The sequence below is a fragment of the Dromiciops gliroides genome, chromosome 6 (assembly GCF_019393635.1).
Source record: "Dromiciops gliroides isolate mDroGli1 chromosome 6, mDroGli1.pri, whole genome shotgun sequence".
NCBI lineage: Eukaryota > Metazoa > Chordata > Mammalia > Microbiotheria > Microbiotheriidae > Dromiciops > Dromiciops gliroides.
In genome coordinates this window covers 122,345,352-122,365,061 of record NC_057866.1, presented here as the reverse complement: position 1 = coordinate 122,365,061, position 19,710 = coordinate 122,345,352, and the positions used below count along the sequence as shown (strand labels likewise).

The following is a 19,710-nucleotide window of genomic DNA, read 5'->3' as shown; positions in this document are numbered from 1 at the left end:
TATACAAACTGCTATAGAGATGAATGACAGCTTAAAGTAATAATTACTCAGAGAGGCTGTCAGAGAGGCAAGTTTTACAACTGGGAATTTTTTTGCTGTGTGAACCGCAAGCCCCAATTTATTCAAGTATCCTCACCCTCCGGTGTCCTCTTTTTTAGTGGTTACATATATGCTTAATTGGGGATGGAGTTGGAGGAATTATACAATTATACAGTATATACATGCCTTATATTATTTTAGTGAAACATTTTTTAAAATCAAAAATTAAATTTTATTAATTTTCATATTATTTACTGGTGTTTCTTATTGGTTTTTTTAGGTTCATCAATTGGGCTGTGAGGCAGTTACACTATTATTGGAGCTCAACCCTGACCAGAGCAATCTGATGTTTTGGGCTGTGGATCGATGTTATACTGGTTCCAAGAGAGTAGCAGCTGGCTGCTTTAAAGCGATAGCTAATGTGTTCCAAAACAGGTCATTTATGATTTTATTTAGACATTTCATTTTATTTAGCTATTACTTTTAAATAAGCTATTTTCACTTTTCTTCAGAAACACTGTATTTATTCATAGTAGAATATTCCTTTCTGCTTTACAGAATTAAATTCTGTCCCCAGTAGTGCACTTCTATTGTATCTCTTTTAATATTGGAGAATGTGCAGATGCAGAAAGCATAGCCGACACTGACTTTGTCTTTGGGAACATATTCTAAATCATGTACTAGATAATTAATGCCTCTTGTGAAAATAGCTGTACATTTTACCAAATATGTAAAATTTATCCCCAGGGACTACCAGTGTGACACAGTGACTCTCCTAAACCTCATATTGTTTAAAGCAGCCGATTCTTCAAGGGGTATCTATGAAGTTGCTATGCAATTATTACAGGTCTGTAAACAATTTTTAATTAAGTCCATGGTTTATTTCTAATGAGTCAAAAGGATTTATTTTACATTTATAACATACATCATTGGTCTTCAATTATATTTTTAGTTGTATGATGATGAGAGTTATCTTTTAATCATCAGTAATGGTGGACAAAGGATAGTATGGATCATTGAAATTCAAAAATATCTAACCACTTCAATTGACTGTATAGAATTTAAATTTCTAATTTAAAATGTATATACATGAGGGGGCAACTAGGTGACAAAGTGGATAAAAGCATCAACCCTGGATTCAGGAAGACATAAGTTCAAATCTGGCTTCAGACACTTGACACTTGCTAACTGTGTGACCCTGGGCAAATCACTTAACCCTCATTGCTCCACCAGGGTGGAAAAAAATGTATATACATGAAGTCACTTTGAAAGTTAGGAGCTTTATAAAATCCATATGCTTCTAAAATCTTACTTACTGTTAGATTAGAATATCCTAAATTACCTCGAGTAGCATGGTATTTCTGAGCAGAGAGAAAAGTTGTTTTATGGTGATCTTTTATAAATTGTCCTTCCCAAATGAATAAGAAATACTTTCATGAAACTAAAGTGTTGCTTTATGAGGAAGCATTTTCATTTACTCACAACCCGTTTGGGGCAATATAGGATGAGGTGACAAGCTCTTGAATGATGCAGTGGGTTTGGAGAACATCATTTGTGTCCAAATAACGTGAAATAGAAGGAATGATCAAAGAAACATACTTTTCCCTGTCATGTTCTTTTTACTAAAATGGAAATAGCCATCCTTGTCAATTTCAAGTTTCTTTTAGAGATTCACTTCTTCATAGCAATATTAAAACTAGTACTTAGGGGGCAGCTGGGTGTCACAGTAAATAGAATGCCAGGGCTGGAGTCAGGAGGACCTGAGTTCAAATGTGACCCCAGACACTTAATAGCTGTGTGATCCTGGGCAAGTCACATAAAGTCTGCTTTAGTTTCCTCATCTGTAAAACGTGGATAATAATAGCACCTACCTCCCATGATTGTTGTGAGAATCAAATGAGATAAGAATTATGAAGCACTTAGCACAGTGCCTGGCACTATATAAAGGTTAGCTAGTAAATAATAGTAAAGGTTAACTAGACTAGTAGTAGTTAGTAGTAATAGTTTGATGTTTTTAAAGCTATGATTCATCTAGAATGATTTTTTAAAAACTAACCTTATTTTGTAAGAAGAAAAAAACAGTTATAGAAGTTTCAAGAGCAGCTGTATATCAAATACATTTTAAGCATTGGCGTTAAACTATTGTTGATTGGCATTTAATACAAAATTTCATACAAAAAACCCCACAGGAATTTTTTCCTCCATATATTTTTAAGGCAGTAATTAACATAAAAAACCTCTTGGAATAGATATTACTGTATCTTCTGTAACCATGAGTATTTCTTGAGAGATAATTTTGTAAGCAGACATTAATTTTAACTGAGATTTAAAAGACCACTAAGTTTTATCTTTAATTGTTATAATTCTATTCCTGTAGATTCTGGAACCGAAGATGTTTCGCTATGCTCACAAATTGGAGGTTCATAGAACTGATGGAGTACTCAGTCCGCTATCTCCTCTGCCACACCTGTATTCTGTATCATATTATCAGTTGTCAGAAGAATTAGCAAGGACTTATCCTGAACTAACTCTTGCTATTTTTTCAGGTACGGAAATTTAACTGGTTAAGACATTTTAAATCTCTACTTTGAACAAATTTAGATGGAATTTAAATAAACACAAATCCTAGTATACAGTATTGTAGAGAAAGTGCACCCTAATGAGTAATGTCTTAAAAAGATCCCTGTCACTAAATCCTTCCTTAAAGGCTTTAAACCTTGTCCCTGTCCATCCCCTCCAAAAAAACCCACTTTTCTTCCTGCCCTGGTGATGTTTTCATGATATTATGTATAACTTTGTGTTGAGTTTATTATACTACTTGTTCTTATGTATATATATTTTCCTGTATCTACTGAAATTGTTTTGACAGAAAAACACAGACCAGCCCATAGATCATAAACTCATAGAACTGGAAGAGACCTTAGAGATCATCTTATCCATACAAATATTCCATCCAGAGTATCCATTTGCTCATTTTTTATCTTCTCTTTGGAACACACCCTCAATCCCATAGCTGCCCTTGTGTACTGATGATTAGCTATCAGCTGCCATGAAGTGGGTTGGTGCTGATTGCTTCAAGAGAGTATTTCTTCTCTACAATTCTATCATAGTTGTTGCCTTAATTTATTTTGGCAGCAAACTAGAGTTTATGTGGGAGGGTTATTAGGAGAGGAAACTGGGAAAGTAGATTATAGCCCCATTCATTGTAGAGGGACTTTAATGCCAGGCTTAGAAGTTTGGACTATTTTTTTTTAATTAATAAAGTATTTTATTTTTTTTCCGTTACATGTAAAGATAGTTCTCAACTTTTGTTTATACAAGCTTTACAATTTCAGATTTTTTTTCCCTCCTTCCCCTCCCTCCCCCCTCCCCTAGACAGCAGGTAATCTGATATAGGTTATATATATATATACATACACACATAATAACATTAAACATATTTCTGCATTAGTCATGTTATAAGAGAAAAAATCAGAGCAATGATGAAAAACCTCAAAATAGAAAAAAAACAACAGCATCAAAAATAAAAGAAATAGTTTGGTTCATTCAGCATCTATACCCCGCAGTTCTTTTTTTTCTTTTTGGATTTGGAGATCCTCTTCCATCACAAGTTCCCTGGAACTCTTTTGTGCCATTGTATTGGTGAGAAGAATATAGTCCATCACAGTATATCAACACTCAATGTTGATGATACTGTGTACAATGTTCTTCTGGTTCTACTCATCTCACGCATCATCAGCTCACGCAAGACCCTCCAGGTTTCTCTGAACTCCACCTGCTCAATAGCTCCTGTGACTGGAAGCATGAGGTTGTTTTTTGGTTCTGCAATTAAGTTTCCTATTTAAGCACTGAAAAATATCTTGGGCATAAAGTAAGACTATGACTTTATTTTTAGCTGTTAATTTTTCCCTCCTAATATCACTTAGCTTAGATGAACAGAAAGGTGAAATGATCATTTTTCTAAATAACTATTATTTTGCAAATGCAAATTCGTTTTCTTTTAGAATGAACTGTTCAAATTTATTTACAGAGATAAGTCAGAGAATTCAAACAGCTCATCCAGCTGGGAGACAAGTAATGTTGCACTATTTGTTACCGTGGATGAACAATATAGAGTTGGTGGATTTAAAACCTTTGCCAACAGTAAGGCGGCATGATGAAGATGAAGATGAAGCTTTAAAAGACCGAGAACTCATGGTGAATAGCAGGCGCTGGCTACGAGGAGAAGGTTGGGGGTCACCACAGGCTACAGCAATGGTTTTGAACAATCTAATGTACATGACAGCAAAGGTAACTTAGAACTTTGTAATTGCTCTAAAGAATATTAAAGCTGATTTGGAGGAGTTAATGTGGTTTGGAATAGATAATGTGCTAGATAAATTTGCAAGACAACTAAAATGTGAAATTATAAATGCTTTCTCCAAGAAATTTCTCATTTATTAGAAATGACACTGTTTCTGGCTGTTATGGCCCTGAGAGATAACTGTAATTTGTATTTAAATTGTAACAAAAGAAATGAGTATTCATTTGATTTGTCAAAGAGATTGAACACAATACTGTAGTTGCTTTGATGAGCTTTAGATGGTGACGTTTCATGGTCAGAGTCTTTTAAGCTAATTCAGTAGAAAATCATTGCATGCACTTCTATTTTACATTTTAAATCTGTTTTAATGAATGTGTCTTATTTTTGTTTTATAGTACGGTGACGAGTTGGCATGGTCAGAGATTGAGAATGTTTGGACCACGCTAGCAGACAGCTGGCCAAAGAATTTGAAAATAATTTTGCACTTTTTGATCAGCATTTGTGGAGTGAATAGTGAACCCAGCCTCTTGCCTTATGTATGTATTCAGTTTAACAGTGATCTGAACACCCATTCCATGCATGGGCAGTATAACCACAGCACAGAAAAGGAGCTGTCGGGGTTAGGAGAACTAGAATGGCCACAGTCTGGGATCCTGCAGGTGGCAAGCCCTTAGCCCACCTCCCTCCTGAGACAGGCCATTTCCTTTTCCATCAGCTCCAGCTTTTGGGATGTTTTTCTGTACATTGAGCTGAAGTCTGCTGCTCTGTTGCTTCTACTCATTCTTTCTACTCTTGGAATCAAGCTGGAAAAGTCATAGAATTAAAGCTAACTATCATTTTATCTAACCCTTTCGTTTGACAGATGAAGGTCACAAAGTTAGCAGTTAATAAAAGTGATATTTGAACCAACGTTTGTGGATTCCAGAGCTGGTGCCATTCCCAAGCTGCTCCCTATGTCTCTTTTTTTGTTGTTGGCCCTCTGTTCATTTTTCAGTCTACAAAAACCTTTTCCCTTTCACTGGTTAAACAAGAAGTGGAATCGATAGTTGCTATTTTTGTTCTACTCTCTCAGCCCTCTTCCCTTTCTTGTAATATAGTTCTCTGATGCCATGTAAGGGCATATATTACCAATTGGTCATAATAATTATTGATGACATTGATGTAGCACTTTGTACCACATCGGAGCCTCCAAACAACCATATATGAGGTAATTTCAATAAGTATTATCCCCATTTTATATAGATGGAAAATGAGGCTCAGAGAGATTAAGTCATTTCCCCGTAGTCACACAGTGCATATCAGAGGAATAATTTGAACCCTTTCTAGAATACCTTCCTGCCTTGAAATCTGTTTTAGTAGTGACTTCTCTCCTCAACCCCTTAAAGACAGCTGTACTGTTTATGCAAAATATCACCATTTCCTCTAATTAATTTATGTTTATATATATGACATAATTGCAAATCCCTTTATCATTTCAGCTGCTCTTCCCTGACCTCTTTTTGACTAAATTGCCCTTCATAAGTGCAGTACTCAAGATTAAGCCTAGAATTCCCAAGCAGTCTACCCAGAACCATCTTCTTGGTCATTCTAGGCCCTATTCCCCTACAAAAACAGCCTGACAGGCTATTCCTTTTATTTCCTGCCCCTGGTGATTCATTATAATCTCTTGTGCTGTATTCTTAACTGTAAATTTAGGAGGTAAATAAAGAGGCCAAGGAGTAGCCAGATATTAGGAAGGCTTGAAGAGTTAATGATGAGGGGGCAGCTAGGTGGTGCAGTGGAGAGAGCACTGGCCCTGGATTCAGGACGACCTGAGTTCAAATCCAGCCTCAGACACTTAACACTTACTAGCTGTGTGGCCCTGGGCAAGTCACTTAACCCCCACTTGCCTCACCAAAAAAAAAAAAAAGTTAATGATGAGGACTAAAAAGGGAGCGGGAATCCAGGTTGCCGTTTGAGGTTTGTGTCAGAAGTTGATAGGCAGGAGGAATCAGAGCAGAGAGTGAACTTGATCCCAGATTGCTTGCTGTCAGTACTGCTTTTTATATTTGCTGCCCAGACAGGAGCTTGTGTCAGGAAGAAAGGAAACATGCATTTATTCAGCACCTACTATGTGCCAGTCTTGAGCAATTGATCATTTCTGTGTAAGCAGTGTTTTAGGAATTACCCCCATCATGTATGAAATGTATTAGAGAGAGGAGTAGTAAGGACTTGACCAGAGTGGTGTCATCAGTAGGAATGGAAAGGAACAGATAAAATAGTAAAGATATGACAAATCTTGGTGATGAAATTCTATTAACCCCTAGTCCTGATGTATTTACTAAATTTAATACTTTGCTATTAATTTTTCATTATTTTGTTTTCTGAAAATTTTTTTCAATGACAGGTGAAGAAGGTTATTGTATATTTAGGTAGAGATAAAACAATGCAGCTCTTAGAAGAACTTGTGAGTGAACTTCAGCTTACAGATCCAGTCAGCTCAGGAGTGACTCACATGGATAATCCACCATATTACCGCATTACTTCTAGCTATAAAATACCATCTGTCACCTCAGGTAAGAGGTTATTTAATACTTTAATCATTCTGTCAATAAATATTTGCTCCTTGATCCGTATATTCAGTACTGGTCTCTCTTGAGCTCATGCCATACATTTCCAATTCCCTATTCGATATTTCAAAATGGATGTCTCATGGGCTTCTTGAACTCAACACATCCAAAACTGACTGCATTATTTTTCTTCCAGCACATACTTATTTTCCTAACTTCTCTGTTTTTGTTAAGAACACCACATTTCCAGTCAACCAGGTTTATTGCCCTGCTCTCTCTTATCCACTTAATCAATTGAGATATCTTGTCCTTTTTACCTCTTTTTACCTCTGCATCATATTTTGCATCCTTCCCCTCTCTCACTTTCCTTGTGTATCCATCATCCTAGCTTAGTTTCTTACCAATTTTCACCTGGATTGTTGCAATAGCTTCCCATTTGAGCTCTTGCCTCAAGTCTTTCCACTTGTTAATCCATCCTTTCCATGCCAGTCAGAGTGAGTTTCCTAAAGTCTTACCAAACTTCAATGGCTCTCTATTTTCTCTGTGAATAAATATAAAAATTCTTCTGTTTAGCTATTAAAGCCCTTCATGGCCTGATGCCATTTCCAGCCTTATTATACATTACTCTCCTTCCCATACTCCACTCCAGCTAGACTGACCTTGCTGTTACTTGCAGGGAACACTTTTCTGTTTCTGTGTTTCTCCTGGCATTCTCTTTGCCTGAAGTACTCTCCCACTTCACTTCTGCTTCTGGGAATCAATCCCCAGTTTCCTTCAAAATACAATAAAAGAATCATCCTGTACAGGAAGCATTTCCTGATCCTTATAGTTGCTAGTGTCCTTCACCCCAAATTAGCTTGTTTGTATTTTGTATATACATGCTCAGATTCTTGTTACCCTCTGGTAGAATGTGAGGTTGTTGAGGGCAAAGATTTTCATTTTTTATTTTGAATCCCTAGTACCCAGCATATATTAGGGGCTGAGTAAATGTTTGATAATTGACCAGTAATGAGTCTTCTTGAATTTTGGCAAGCTAGTTCTCTAAAAATAGTCATATAGTCCATCACTAGACCATGCTAAAATCCTGTGTAGCTTGGTAAGACCTTATTGTTGGATTCCACTGTCCTAAATTTTAGGAGCCCAGACTTACCTCCTTACTATGTTGTGGTATCAGAGTAAGACTTTAATTGGTTCTCACTTTACTACTTAGTATCTTTCAAAACGAAATCCATATTTAAAAGGGAGGGGGGCAGCTAGGTGGCACAGTGGATAGAGTACTGGCCCTGGATTCAGGAGGACCTGAGTTCAAATTCAGCCTCAGACACTTGACACTTACTAGCTGTTTGACCCTGGGCAAGCCACTTAACCCTCGTTGCCCGGCCCCTCCCCCCCCCAAAAAACACCCAGAAATCTATATTAATGGTAATTAACATACTACTATTGTAGAAACAACACTCGCACCAGAGTCAGAAGACCTGGTTATCCTGCCTCTTACTTACAGCCTGTTTTACTTCAGACAAGTTACTTAACCTTCCTTGGCCTCAGTTGCCTCATCTTTAGGGGCACATAGGTGGCACAGTGGATGAAGCACTGGCCCTGGAGTCAGGAGGATCTGAGTTTGAATCTGCCCTCAGATACTTGACACTTACTAATTGTGTAAACCCTGGCCAACTCACTTAATCCTGATTGCCTCAAACATCTGGGGACATCTCTGGTTATCCTGATGTCTTGTCAGAGGACCCAGATGGCTCCAGAGAAGAGAGTGAAGCTGGTGACTTTGCACAGCCCTCCCTCACTTAAACCCAATTCACTGACAGTCATGGCATCACCCTGATGTCATGGTCCTCTTTGAGAAGGAAGGACAAAAAACAACAACAAGATGCCTCATCTTTAAAATGGAGGTTTTGTTCTAAATTTTCACTTCTTTCAGCTCTAGACTCGTGAATTGACATGACTAGATTTTGTACAAGTAATGAGTATAATACCATATGAGGATTCATAAGTATGGAAAAAGTAGAATATTCACATGCCTAGTGCAAACTGGGATGTAGACTAATTTGTATGTCTCTAAAAAAATTTTTTTATGCTAAATTTTTGTTGGTTTGTTTTGTTTTTTGATGGGGCAATTGGGGTTAAGTGACTTGCCCAGGGTCACACAGCTAGTAAGTGTCAAGTGTCTGAGGCTGGATTTGAACTCAGGTCCTCCTGAATCCAGGAATCCGGGGCCGATGCTCTATCCACTGCGCCACCTAGCTGCCCCCTAAATTTAAAAAAAATGTTCACAAGTAGTAGCCAAGCACAAAAATCAAGCAAACAAGCATTTATTAAGCACCTATTTAGGGCCAGGCACTTTGGTAAATACTGAGAATACAAAGACAAAAGGAAAAAGTCCCTACCTTCAAAAAACTTGGAGGTATATACAGGACTTATAAAGCAGATACAAGAAGACTTTGAAGGAGAAGCCCTGTCAACTGATGGAATCAGAGAAACACCTGATGCAGAATCAGCCATTTGGTCAGTCTTGAAGAAACCAAATAAGGGGTGGTGGTGAGGAGTGAGTGTATTCCAGGCTGTGGGTTGTGGAGTGCTGGAGTCAGCATAGAAGTGCAGTGATAGGAAGGATAATGTCCTGTGTAAGAGATAGCAAGCAAGTAGTTGGCCACCATAGCTGGACCATGGAGTGTGTGGTTGGGAGGGATGCTTAAGAAGGCTAGGGCCAGGTTGTAAAAAGCTTTAAATTCTACACAGAGGAGTTTCTATTTGGTCTCAGTGGTTAGTAGAGAGCAAGAGTTTGTTGACTAGCAGAAGGACATAGACCTGAACTTTAGAAAAATTGCTGATGATCACTTGGTGGCTATTTGGAGGGTGGATTGAAATGGGGAAAGACTTGAGGCAAGGATACTAATTATGTTTATTGCAGTAGTCCAGACATGATATGATGAGCTCTAAAACTAGCATAGTAAACTGTAAATGGGGAAAATGGATGTTTGGAAGAGATTTTGTAGAACTAGAAATGTTACCTGATGGGATGTGTAGGGTACGAGTATAAGAAGTTGAGGGTGACTAGAAGTAATGGGGGTCAATTTCATGGGGAATGATAATGAGGCCTATTTCGGACATGCTACGTTTGATGTCCCTCCAAGATATATATCCCCTGAAATATATAATAAGCAGTTTGAGATGTTCAAGTAGAGCTCAGGAGAGAATCATAGGGTTGGGTATATGGATCTAGGAATCATCTATATAAAGGTGGTAATTGTATGAGTGGGAAGTACTGAAGTCACCAAATTAGAGAGTATAGAGAGAAAAAAAGAGGGCCAAGGACAGTCTTGGAATTTAGCCCATTAGTGGATGATAATCCAACAAAAGAAAAAATCAGGTATGGTGGGATACAGAGGAGTAGGGAACCAAGAGAGTTCAGTGTTTGTTACTAAACACCACATGCATTATAACATATACAGGAACACATACACATATACATGCACAGTGCCAAATACTATATCATCTTTGAGTTAAGTGAGCAAACCACCTACTAACCCAGGGACAAATTGAGAATAATATCCTAAGATAAGTTTTCTATTTGATTTTTTTCCAAGTGAAACTATTCAACAGCCAAATAAAAATTATGCCCATGTTCTCAGCTGGGTCATGGAGTAACATTTCTATATTATTCACTAATTATATAACATTACATAATATTCAACTTAATGGATTATATACTTTTATTTTATTTATATATATATATATATATATATATATATATATATGGACTTTTCATTCTAATTTATAGGAACCACTTCCAGTAGCAATACAATGGTACCTCCTACAGATGGCAGCCTAGACAATAAGCACATAAAAGACAACCCTGAGGAGAGGTAAGTGATTCTATGCCATTGCTTGTGGTTGTATTTTGGGGGGGGGGGTGAGGCAATGGGGGTTAAGTGACTTGCCCAGGGTCACACAGCTAGTAAATGTTAAGTGTCTGAGGCCGGATCCGAACTCAGGTACTCATGACTCCAGGGCCGGTGCTCTATCCACTGCGCCATCTAGCTGCCCCTTGTGATTGTAATTATTAAATTAATTACTTAGTCCTTTCAGGATAATTGATGTTAAACTATGCGTTACAATTTATATTCCTTCATTCAAAATTCTTCAGATAAATGTATTACTGTAATGAAAATTTTCCTGTTTCTTGTGAAGAATTTGTAAAATATATTTTTAAATAACTTAAAATATTATTTCAAAATTTTTTGTCACATTTTGTTTTACTTTTAAATTTAACCTTCCATGCCTTTGCACAGAAGATATTAATATCTTAATATCTGCATTCTACTTGAAAATTATCTGCAAAAACGGTTTTTAAGATGAGAATCTTTCGTTAACCTTTATTATAAAAGCTTTAGTTTTTTAAGTTTTCAGAAGAAGATTAAGAAAATATAGTCAGTTTCTGTTACTGTTTTGTGATGTGTGCAATTATGCATAGAACATGAACAATAAAATATGCTTACTGTGATTTGTGCCAACTTACTAACAAAGATACCTTTTTCAGTAGCTATGTTCATCTAGACATCTACAGTGGATTGAACAGTAATTTAAATCGTCAGCATCATAGACTAGAATCCCGTTACAGTAGCAGCTCAGGAGGATCATATGAAGAAGAGAAAAGTAATGCTTTCAAGTTATTTTTTTCTATTATTATCAAATAAGTGAAAATAGAAATTTCTCTTGCTTTATTTGAAGTGTTAAAAGTGTATTTCTATAATTCCTTTAGCCTATATAAAATGTTCTTATAGTAAATACATTTTCAATAAATTGCCAGTTCCAATAGAGGTGTTCCTAACTTTTTAATCATTGACATATTCATTTTAGGAAGAAAAAAAGTTGCTATATTATTAAGTAGATTAAAAATTGCTACCCGTTTTTTGAGATGATAGAAAAGTCAATATTGAGACTAAAAAAAGTCAAAGTAACAAAGCAACTGATTTCTCCAAGATGTAGTTAGGTAGTTATTGCAAATTTGTAGCACATTCTAAAAAAAGAATTCATTTATCAGCTACTATACTGTAGTACAATGAATGAACTCTCCTCTCCCCTTTTCTGTAAGAAGGAATTCTGTGAAAATCTCACCCCATCAAGGAACATAGGTACATGGTTACTGGTTCTTAGAAATTTTATGATATTAGAGGAGATTCCTTCCTTTGCTGTAATAATGGTATTGTGTGAAGATCACTGATTTAGGATTATAAAACTTTTTGAGCTTGATTGAATCTTGGATTTCCAGTCCCCCTTCATTTTACAGATAAAGTGAAGTAATTTGTCCAGGATCACAGAAAATGTAATCACTGTTGGGATTAAAACCTGGGTGTCCTAGTAACTCCTTTTCAAGTGTTCTTGACACTGTCCCATGTTATCCCAATGTGACTTTTATGCCTTTGATTCTACAAATTTATGAAGTGGAAAAATAAAGATAAGTACCACTTATAAAGCATACAAGTCTTCCATTCTTATTTGAGAGTGAGAAATTTTAATCATTTCAATTAATGTAGACGTTATAAACATTTAACAACATAAACTATATGACTTTTTACCCCCTTTGGTGGGGCAATGAGGGTTAAGTGACTTGCCCAGGGTCATACAACTAGTAAGTGTCAAATGTCTGAGGCTGGATTTGAACTCAGGTTCTCCTGAATCCAGGGCCAGTGCTTTATCCACTGTACCCCCAGCTATCCCAAAATATATGACTTTTTGAATCAGTTATTTGGGAATTTTAAAATGTGGAAAAATATATTTTCTTATCATTCTAATAAAACCATGAATTCTTTTCTTTTTGCAAGTATGAACTGTCAGTTTATTAATTGACACTTTGCCATAATTCTAAAATTATAGAATAAGGCAGTGTTTAGAACCAGAGGGGGCCTTAGTATTGGCTGAGACAACTTTTTACATAAGAGAAACTCAGGCCAGTGAATTGTTCTTTTAAAGTTAGCACCTTCTTATATATAACCTGTATCATTTTCTCCTATCTTTCTGCCTTGATCTTTCATCTAAACAAAAATGATAGTTTATTAGGTTGTATGTACTTAACAGTTACTGATGCCCTCTATTTCTTCTTTTGTTATGTGAGATTAAAATTGGATACTATTTTTTCAGAGCCAGAATTACACAAATTGTTTTCTTCATTTCCCAACGGTTTTGTTTTTTTCCTTCTACCATACTTCCTCTCTCTGTGCTGATGGGGTAAGATTCAGTATAAGACAACAACTACCCAAGAGCATTACTGAAATCCCCAGGACCAGTTTATGAGTCTGCTTTACCTATAAAGAGGTCTCCTGGTCACCAAATGTATTATGTTCCAATGCAATATCCCTACCTCTAGTTTCCTTCCTGGGTTCCAGTCTCACATCACCAATTGCTTATTGGATATTTTAAACTGGATGTCCCACAGGCATCTCAAATTCAACATGACCCAAAGAGAGAGATATGCGTATGTGTGTGTTTCCCTCCCAAAACACCTCTCTCCTTAACTATTTCTATTGTGGGCACCACCATCCTTCCAGTCACCTAGTTGCCAACTTTGTGGTCATGATCTTAACTCCTTATTCTAACTCCCTACATATTTAGCCAGTTGCTGGTGTTTGCTAATTCTCCATCCAAAGTGCTTTTGTATTTGTCTCCACTCCACTCATATGGTCACATCTGTGGTTCATGCCTTCATCACCTGTTACTTATACTATTATTATAGTTTCCAAATTTGTCTCACTCCCTTAAGTGTCTTCCCTCCAAATCTGTGTTCCTAAAGTATAGGCCTACCTCCTGCTCAGTGAACTCCAGTAACTAAATTGCCTCTCTGATTAAGTACAACTCCTGTTTCACTTTCAAACTCTTAACAACTTGGCTTCAACCTGCCTTTCCGCATTTATTATAGAGTATTACCTTTCTTGCCCTCTGCTCCATCCAAACCAGACTTCTTGCTTACACACACATCTTGTGTCCATGCCTTTGTTTAGGTTTCTCCATGCCTTGAATGCAACCTTTTATCATTTCTACCTCTTGGAATCCCTGGCTTCTCAGAGCTGAGGTCAAGAGTCTCTTACATGAGAGATTTCCTGATTCCCCGGAAGTGTTTAACCCCTGACTTTGTGTCTCTGTCGTTGATTCCCAGATAGAATATGAACTCCTTGAAGACAGGAACTGTTTCATTTTTGTCTTCTTAATCCCCAGTACCAAGGGTAGGGCTTGAAACCTGTGAGGTGCTTAATAAATTCTTTTTCACTAAATAATTAGGTACAAAGAGTGAACCTAACTTAATAAATCTGTGTTAATAGTAGTAGAAAGAAAAATGGATTTGGACGCAGAGGACGACCTAGGTCTGAATCTCAACTCTGAGACTTAATTCTCTGGGGCTTTGGATAGGTCACTTTCCCTTGCTGGTGAATAGCTTCCTAATCTGTAAAATGGGTAAAGATCAGCTAGTTGACCTTTGAGATTTATGATCTTTTTCTTCTCAAATTAGCATTTGTGATTATATATCTATACCTAACTTTTCTGGTGTAACTATTGGAATGAGGCCACCTGCTGGAGACTTACTGTAGAAGAGTTCCACCCATGAAGCGAAGGTCTTTGAGGGCAAGACCAGGAGTTTCTTCTTTGGCGTCAGGAAGTGACGCGGGCAAGTGGGAGGAGGAAGGAAGAGACTGGCGCTTGGGCTCATGCTTTTTCCTTTGGACTCTGGTGGAGAGCGGAACTAGAAATGTGCTCTCGCTTTAATAGATAGGAATCTAGGCCTTTTTCTCTCTCTTAACCAAATTCTTATTCTCCTTAATAAATGCTTAAAAGTCTAACTCTTGCTAAAGCTTATAATTTATTGGCGACCACTCATTAGATATTTTAGACAGTTTAGCTAGAATTTTAGCCCTAAACACTGGCAAAATCGTTTTTAAATTGTGAGGAGCTCTTTTTTATTACTTTTGAGTAATGTGTAGCTGATGTAACACAAATGATGTATAAAAGAAAAATATTTTTATTTTGATAGGTGATTCAATGCCACTTTACTCTAATTGGCGACTGAAAGTGATGGAACATAATCAAGGAGAGCCACTTCCCTTCCCTCCTGCTGGAGGTTGTTGGTCACCATTGGTGGATTATTTGCCTGAAACTTCATCACCTGGACTGTCTCTTCACAGGTAAAATTTAGAGTGTGATTCTTTATGAACTTTAAAAACGTTCAACTTTCTTTATACAATATCAAAAGGCACAGGATGGATCAAACATAAAATTAGAACCCCAAAGACAGAATTCTGACTGTAATTAAGTAATATGCATCATTAAATTAATGAATAAATATTTATTAAGCTCCTGCTGTGTGCTAGGCAGTGTTAAGCACTGGGAATAGGGGCAAGAGATAAATACTGCCTTCCAGGAGCTTTCAGTCTATTGGGGGAGACACCAAGCAAACAAACATATTCAGAGCAAGCTATATATAGGATAAATAGGAAATAATTAAAAGTGGGAAGGTCCTAGAATTAATAGGAATTGGGTAAGACTTCATGTAAAAAATGGGATTTTAATTGGGACTTAAAGGAAGCCCAGGGAGTTCAGTAGTCAGAGTGGAGCAGGGAAAGTTTTCCAGGCATAGGGACAGTCAGAGAGAATACCTGGAGCTGAGAGATGGAGTGTCTTCATGGAATAGCCAAGAGGCCAGTATCACTGGATCAAAGAATTCATATTGGAGGCGATAAGGTATAAGAAGACTAGAAAGGTAGTAGGGAGCTAGGACTTTGAATGCCAGACATAGCATTTTGTATTTGATCTAGGAGACAGTAGGAAGCCACTGGAATTTATTGCATGGTGGGGGTGACAACATAGTATCTGTGCTTTAGGAAAATCATTTTGGTGGCTGAATGTAGGATGGATTGGAATGGGGAGGGGTTTGAAGCAGGCAGTTTTTAGAAACATTTTACACTTTGGGTAACAATTTACTACATGTAGAAAATAACTGCTTTGAGAAGGGCACTTTTATTTTGACTGTAAATTAGTTACTATATTTAGAATAACTTTGGTGTGGCTGTTATTCTGTCAGAATATTTTAGCAATTAAAGAATTTAGTTATGTAATTGCTTGGATTGCTAATAATTTGTACGTACTTTGTGAGTGAGGTTATTGAAATGTTTTATTTTACCCTGTAAAGTATTAATCATATCCCTTTTCCTTCCTAGGTGTAACATAGCAGTGATCCTTTTGACTGACCTGATCATTGATCATAGTGTGAAGGTGGAATGGGGAAGCTACCTACACCTTCTTCTCCATGCAATTTTTATAGGTAACAAAACATTTCTTAACTTGTGTTTTCTCTACAATAAGATGACAGATAAATGTGTGTATGTGTATATATGTGGATATGTATATGTGTATAATTATACAATACATACATATTCACACATATACATCCACATGCAACAAATATAGACTTGTCTAAATTTTTTAGATTTCGTACAAAATTATAATCTTAAAGACATTTATCTTGTTTTTCTCCATTTTAATGTTTTTCATTCTCTTTTTACTTGAAAATGTTTTTTTTTTTAGAAGAAATGATATTCTTAGAGGCAGGGCTTCTTTATAGAAAACTTTCTTAAAAATTTTAGTGTAACTTTAACACCATCTGATGCCAAATGGCCATTATCTCATGAGGCATACAGCTTTGCAATTTTATGAAATATAATTTAAAATGTTTTGATTATTCCCTCAATTCTGTTTTTTAAAAAATCTTCAGAGTTTTTTGAAGAATATATTCTGTTCTGTCACAAATCTTCTGGAAATAGTAATTGACATATATTCTTTCATTGTTGCCTATTAAGTATTTTTATAACCTATGTTTTTAAAGGCAGGTAGCCCTTTTTTTTCTTTAATATTTTAAAATATATCTGAACATATTACTTCTTGGTCACTCACTCGCAGCTTCTCTTTTAAAAGTTCTAACATTATCAAGGGGAAAAGAGACATACCGGGGTGGCTAGGTGGCGCAGTGGATAGAGCACTGGCCCTGGAGTCGGGAGGACCTGAGTTCAAATCCGGCCCCAGACACTTAACACTTACTAACTGTGTGACCCTGGGCAAGTCACTTAACCCCAATTGCTTCACTAAAAATAAATAAATAAATGAATATATTAGTCAAGGAAAACAAATGAATACATTGGCCATACCCTAAAAGGCGTGTCTCACTCCATATAGTGTCTCTGATATCGGCTATGAGGCGGACTAAATTTCCTACACTGTTCGCCATGGCACTGACCAGAAGTCTTGAGCCTTTCAAAGTTTCCCTTTATGTTACTGTGGTCTTTATACGGACTGTTCTCCTGTTTCTCTTTGCCCGATTCTGTATGAGTTCATGCAAGATTTCCCAGGTTTCTTTGAACCCAACCTAATCCTATTCACAATATTTGTAATAGTCATGCTGTTCCATTTGCACTTTGATAGTCTTGTTCATCTAAGAAATAAATTTTCATTAGTTTTCCCTAATCCATTAATTAAATTTTGCTTATAGAAACTTTAAAACCAAGACTTTACATCTTTTTTTTAAAGTAATCTTAACAGATTCAAACTTATTTCTGAGTTCTATGTCTCACTGTCATCCAATGTACTAGCTATCCCTCCCAGCTTTTTGTGCTCTGCGAATTTGATAAACATGTTATTTATGCCTTTTCATCACTCATTGATGAAAAAGGCAAAATAGCCCAGAGCCAAGTACCCTAGAGCTTTCCACTGGGGACCTACTTCTGACTTGGCATCAAACCATTTAACTAGCCAAGACAGTTCAGTGGCCTGTGTAGTTCCAGGACAGGAACAGAAATCCAGGTCTTCTGACTTTGTGTTTCCCACTCCACAGTCTCCCAGTGATTACAGGGCTGTCATTCATCTTCCTACAATAGATACTTATGCTTACCAAATAGTTTTAAAAGGATCTCTAAATTATATTAAAAAGTACAAGTAGGTTTTTTAAACCTACCTCCTGGCCAGTTTCTCTTGTACCCCAATAAACCTGTTCTTTTATTCCTAAAAAAAAATACAAGTATTTTTTCTATACTTAATGCCTATTTCTATTCAGTGGAGGAAACAGAGACCAGGAAATACTGTTAGACATTTAACTAATGGTTAGTTACAGGTAGCCGCGGTTGATGAATTACGTATGTAATTAGTGATTTTCTTTTTTGGTTGATTATTATGTGTGCTTTCCTTTCTAGGGTTCGACCACTGCCACCCTGAGGTGTATGAGCATTGCAAACGCCTGCTTCTGCATTTATTGATAGTGATGGGATCCAACAGTAATGTCCGAACTGTTGCTTCGGTCCTCCTCAGGAATAAGGAGTTTAATGAGCCCAGGGTGCTTACTGTCAAACACCCTGCACATTTAGACTATACTTTCACAGGTCATTGAAGTTTTACTTAATTCAAAAGCATGGTGGGCATGGTCTGTGGTGATTTCACTTTTTCTTTTCTCATGACCCTCAACCCACTTCCTTTGAGAATTTGAAGTTGAGGAAAACCCCATGAATTTAGAATTTTGGAATAGGGAAAGCAAATTTGACACTGAAAAAATGGAATCATCAAATACCTTTAAAGCAAATTAGTTTTATTATAATTAAGTGTCACTTTTTTGCCTGGACCTCAGATTTAATTGGGGTAAAGAACTAACTCCAGGTGAGGAATTTCCTCTACCAATGCAAAAGTGCAACTTACCTGAAACTCAGAATTTCTAAGAGTGGTCTAGGACACTGAGAGGTGAAGTGACTTGTCAGCCTTATACTGCCAGATGGGACAGACCTATTTAATTCAAATCTGGCTGTGACCAGGGCCAGTGCTTTATCCACTGCACCACCTAGCTGCCCCGATTTGAAGTTTTTTACTAGACTAGATGGCTTGTTTTTGTTTTTGCAGGGCAATGAGGGTTAAGTGACTTGCCCAGCTGACACACTCTGGGGTGCTGGGATTTTATTAAAAATCTCTCCAGAGGGCAGCTAGGTGGCACAGTGGATAGAGCACCGGCCCTGAAGTCAGGAGTGCCTGAGTTCAAATTCAGCCTCAGACTTTCTAGCTGTGTGACCTTGGGCAAGTCACTTAACCCCTATTGCCTCACTTAAAAAAAAATTGCCTTTAATTCTTTTAAACCTTTTATTATGAATTATTCTGACTTATAAATTCTAAATTAATAGGGTCTGGTGTAATGAAACTTTAACATAACATTTATTTCACCCCTGATTTTTATTTATAAAATTTTATTTCCAGTATGTCTAATGAATTTATACTATAACTTTATTATCCATTCCTACTTATTAGGACTTTCAAAATGATACAAAAACCCTAAAAATGACCCAGAACTTTGGAATTAAAATTTTCTAGAGTTCCTCTCATACCAAACACATTATTAATGTTTATTGATACTTACTCTTTTAAAAAATTATTGAGAACTATTATTTTTGATTGTTTTTCTTTAAAAATATTAGTAGACTTAATTGAAGAAATCTATTTTAATTTATATTAAAAGTTTTATTGCAAAAATATAATAGATCCTTTTGCTCCCAGAGGTATGGAATAAATCTCAGTGTCCTCAGATACTAAGAGACTATTAAGTTACAGACCAATTGTTTATTTGTTTTTATTTTTTCAAAGAGGGGTTAGGGATTTAATGCATCTAGTATTACAGGTTAAGAAGGGTTTTTCAAGAGCTCATCAGGTCTGTCCTATGCCTCTGGAAAGACTATTCTGTGGGGGAAAAAATGTGAATATAATTAAATATTAATTTATTGTTACAGTCATTTTATTCCA

General features: G+C 36.6%; 1 protein-coding gene across 4 annotated transcripts in view; it reads left to right on the top strand.

The window, feature by feature from the left end:
• The window catches only part of FRYL (FRY like transcription coactivator), a 194,466-nt gene that overhangs the window by 109,052 nt on the left and 65,704 nt on the right, over nt 1-19,710 (top strand). For 3 of the 4 annotated variants that reach the window (XM_043970629.1, XM_043970632.1, XM_043970631.1), the window contains 11 exons: nt 320-474; nt 787-886; nt 2,417-2,585; nt 4,070-4,329; nt 4,738-4,878; nt 6,729-6,897; nt 10,682-10,766; nt 11,444-11,556; nt 14,924-15,074; nt 16,107-16,210; nt 18,129-18,314. In XM_043970629.1, coding sequence (XP_043826564.1) covers nt 320-474; nt 787-886; nt 2,417-2,585; nt 4,070-4,329; nt 4,738-4,878; nt 6,729-6,897; nt 10,682-10,766; nt 11,444-11,556; nt 14,924-15,074; nt 16,107-16,210; nt 18,129-18,314 — 1,633 coding nt within the window. Of the gene's footprint in view, nt 1-319; nt 475-786; nt 887-2,416; nt 2,586-4,069; nt 4,330-4,737; nt 4,879-6,728; nt 6,898-10,681; nt 10,767-11,440; nt 11,557-14,923; nt 15,075-16,106; nt 16,211-18,128; nt 18,315-19,710 lie in introns of all 4 variants that reach the window. The other variant, XM_043970630.1, reaches the window with a different exon arrangement.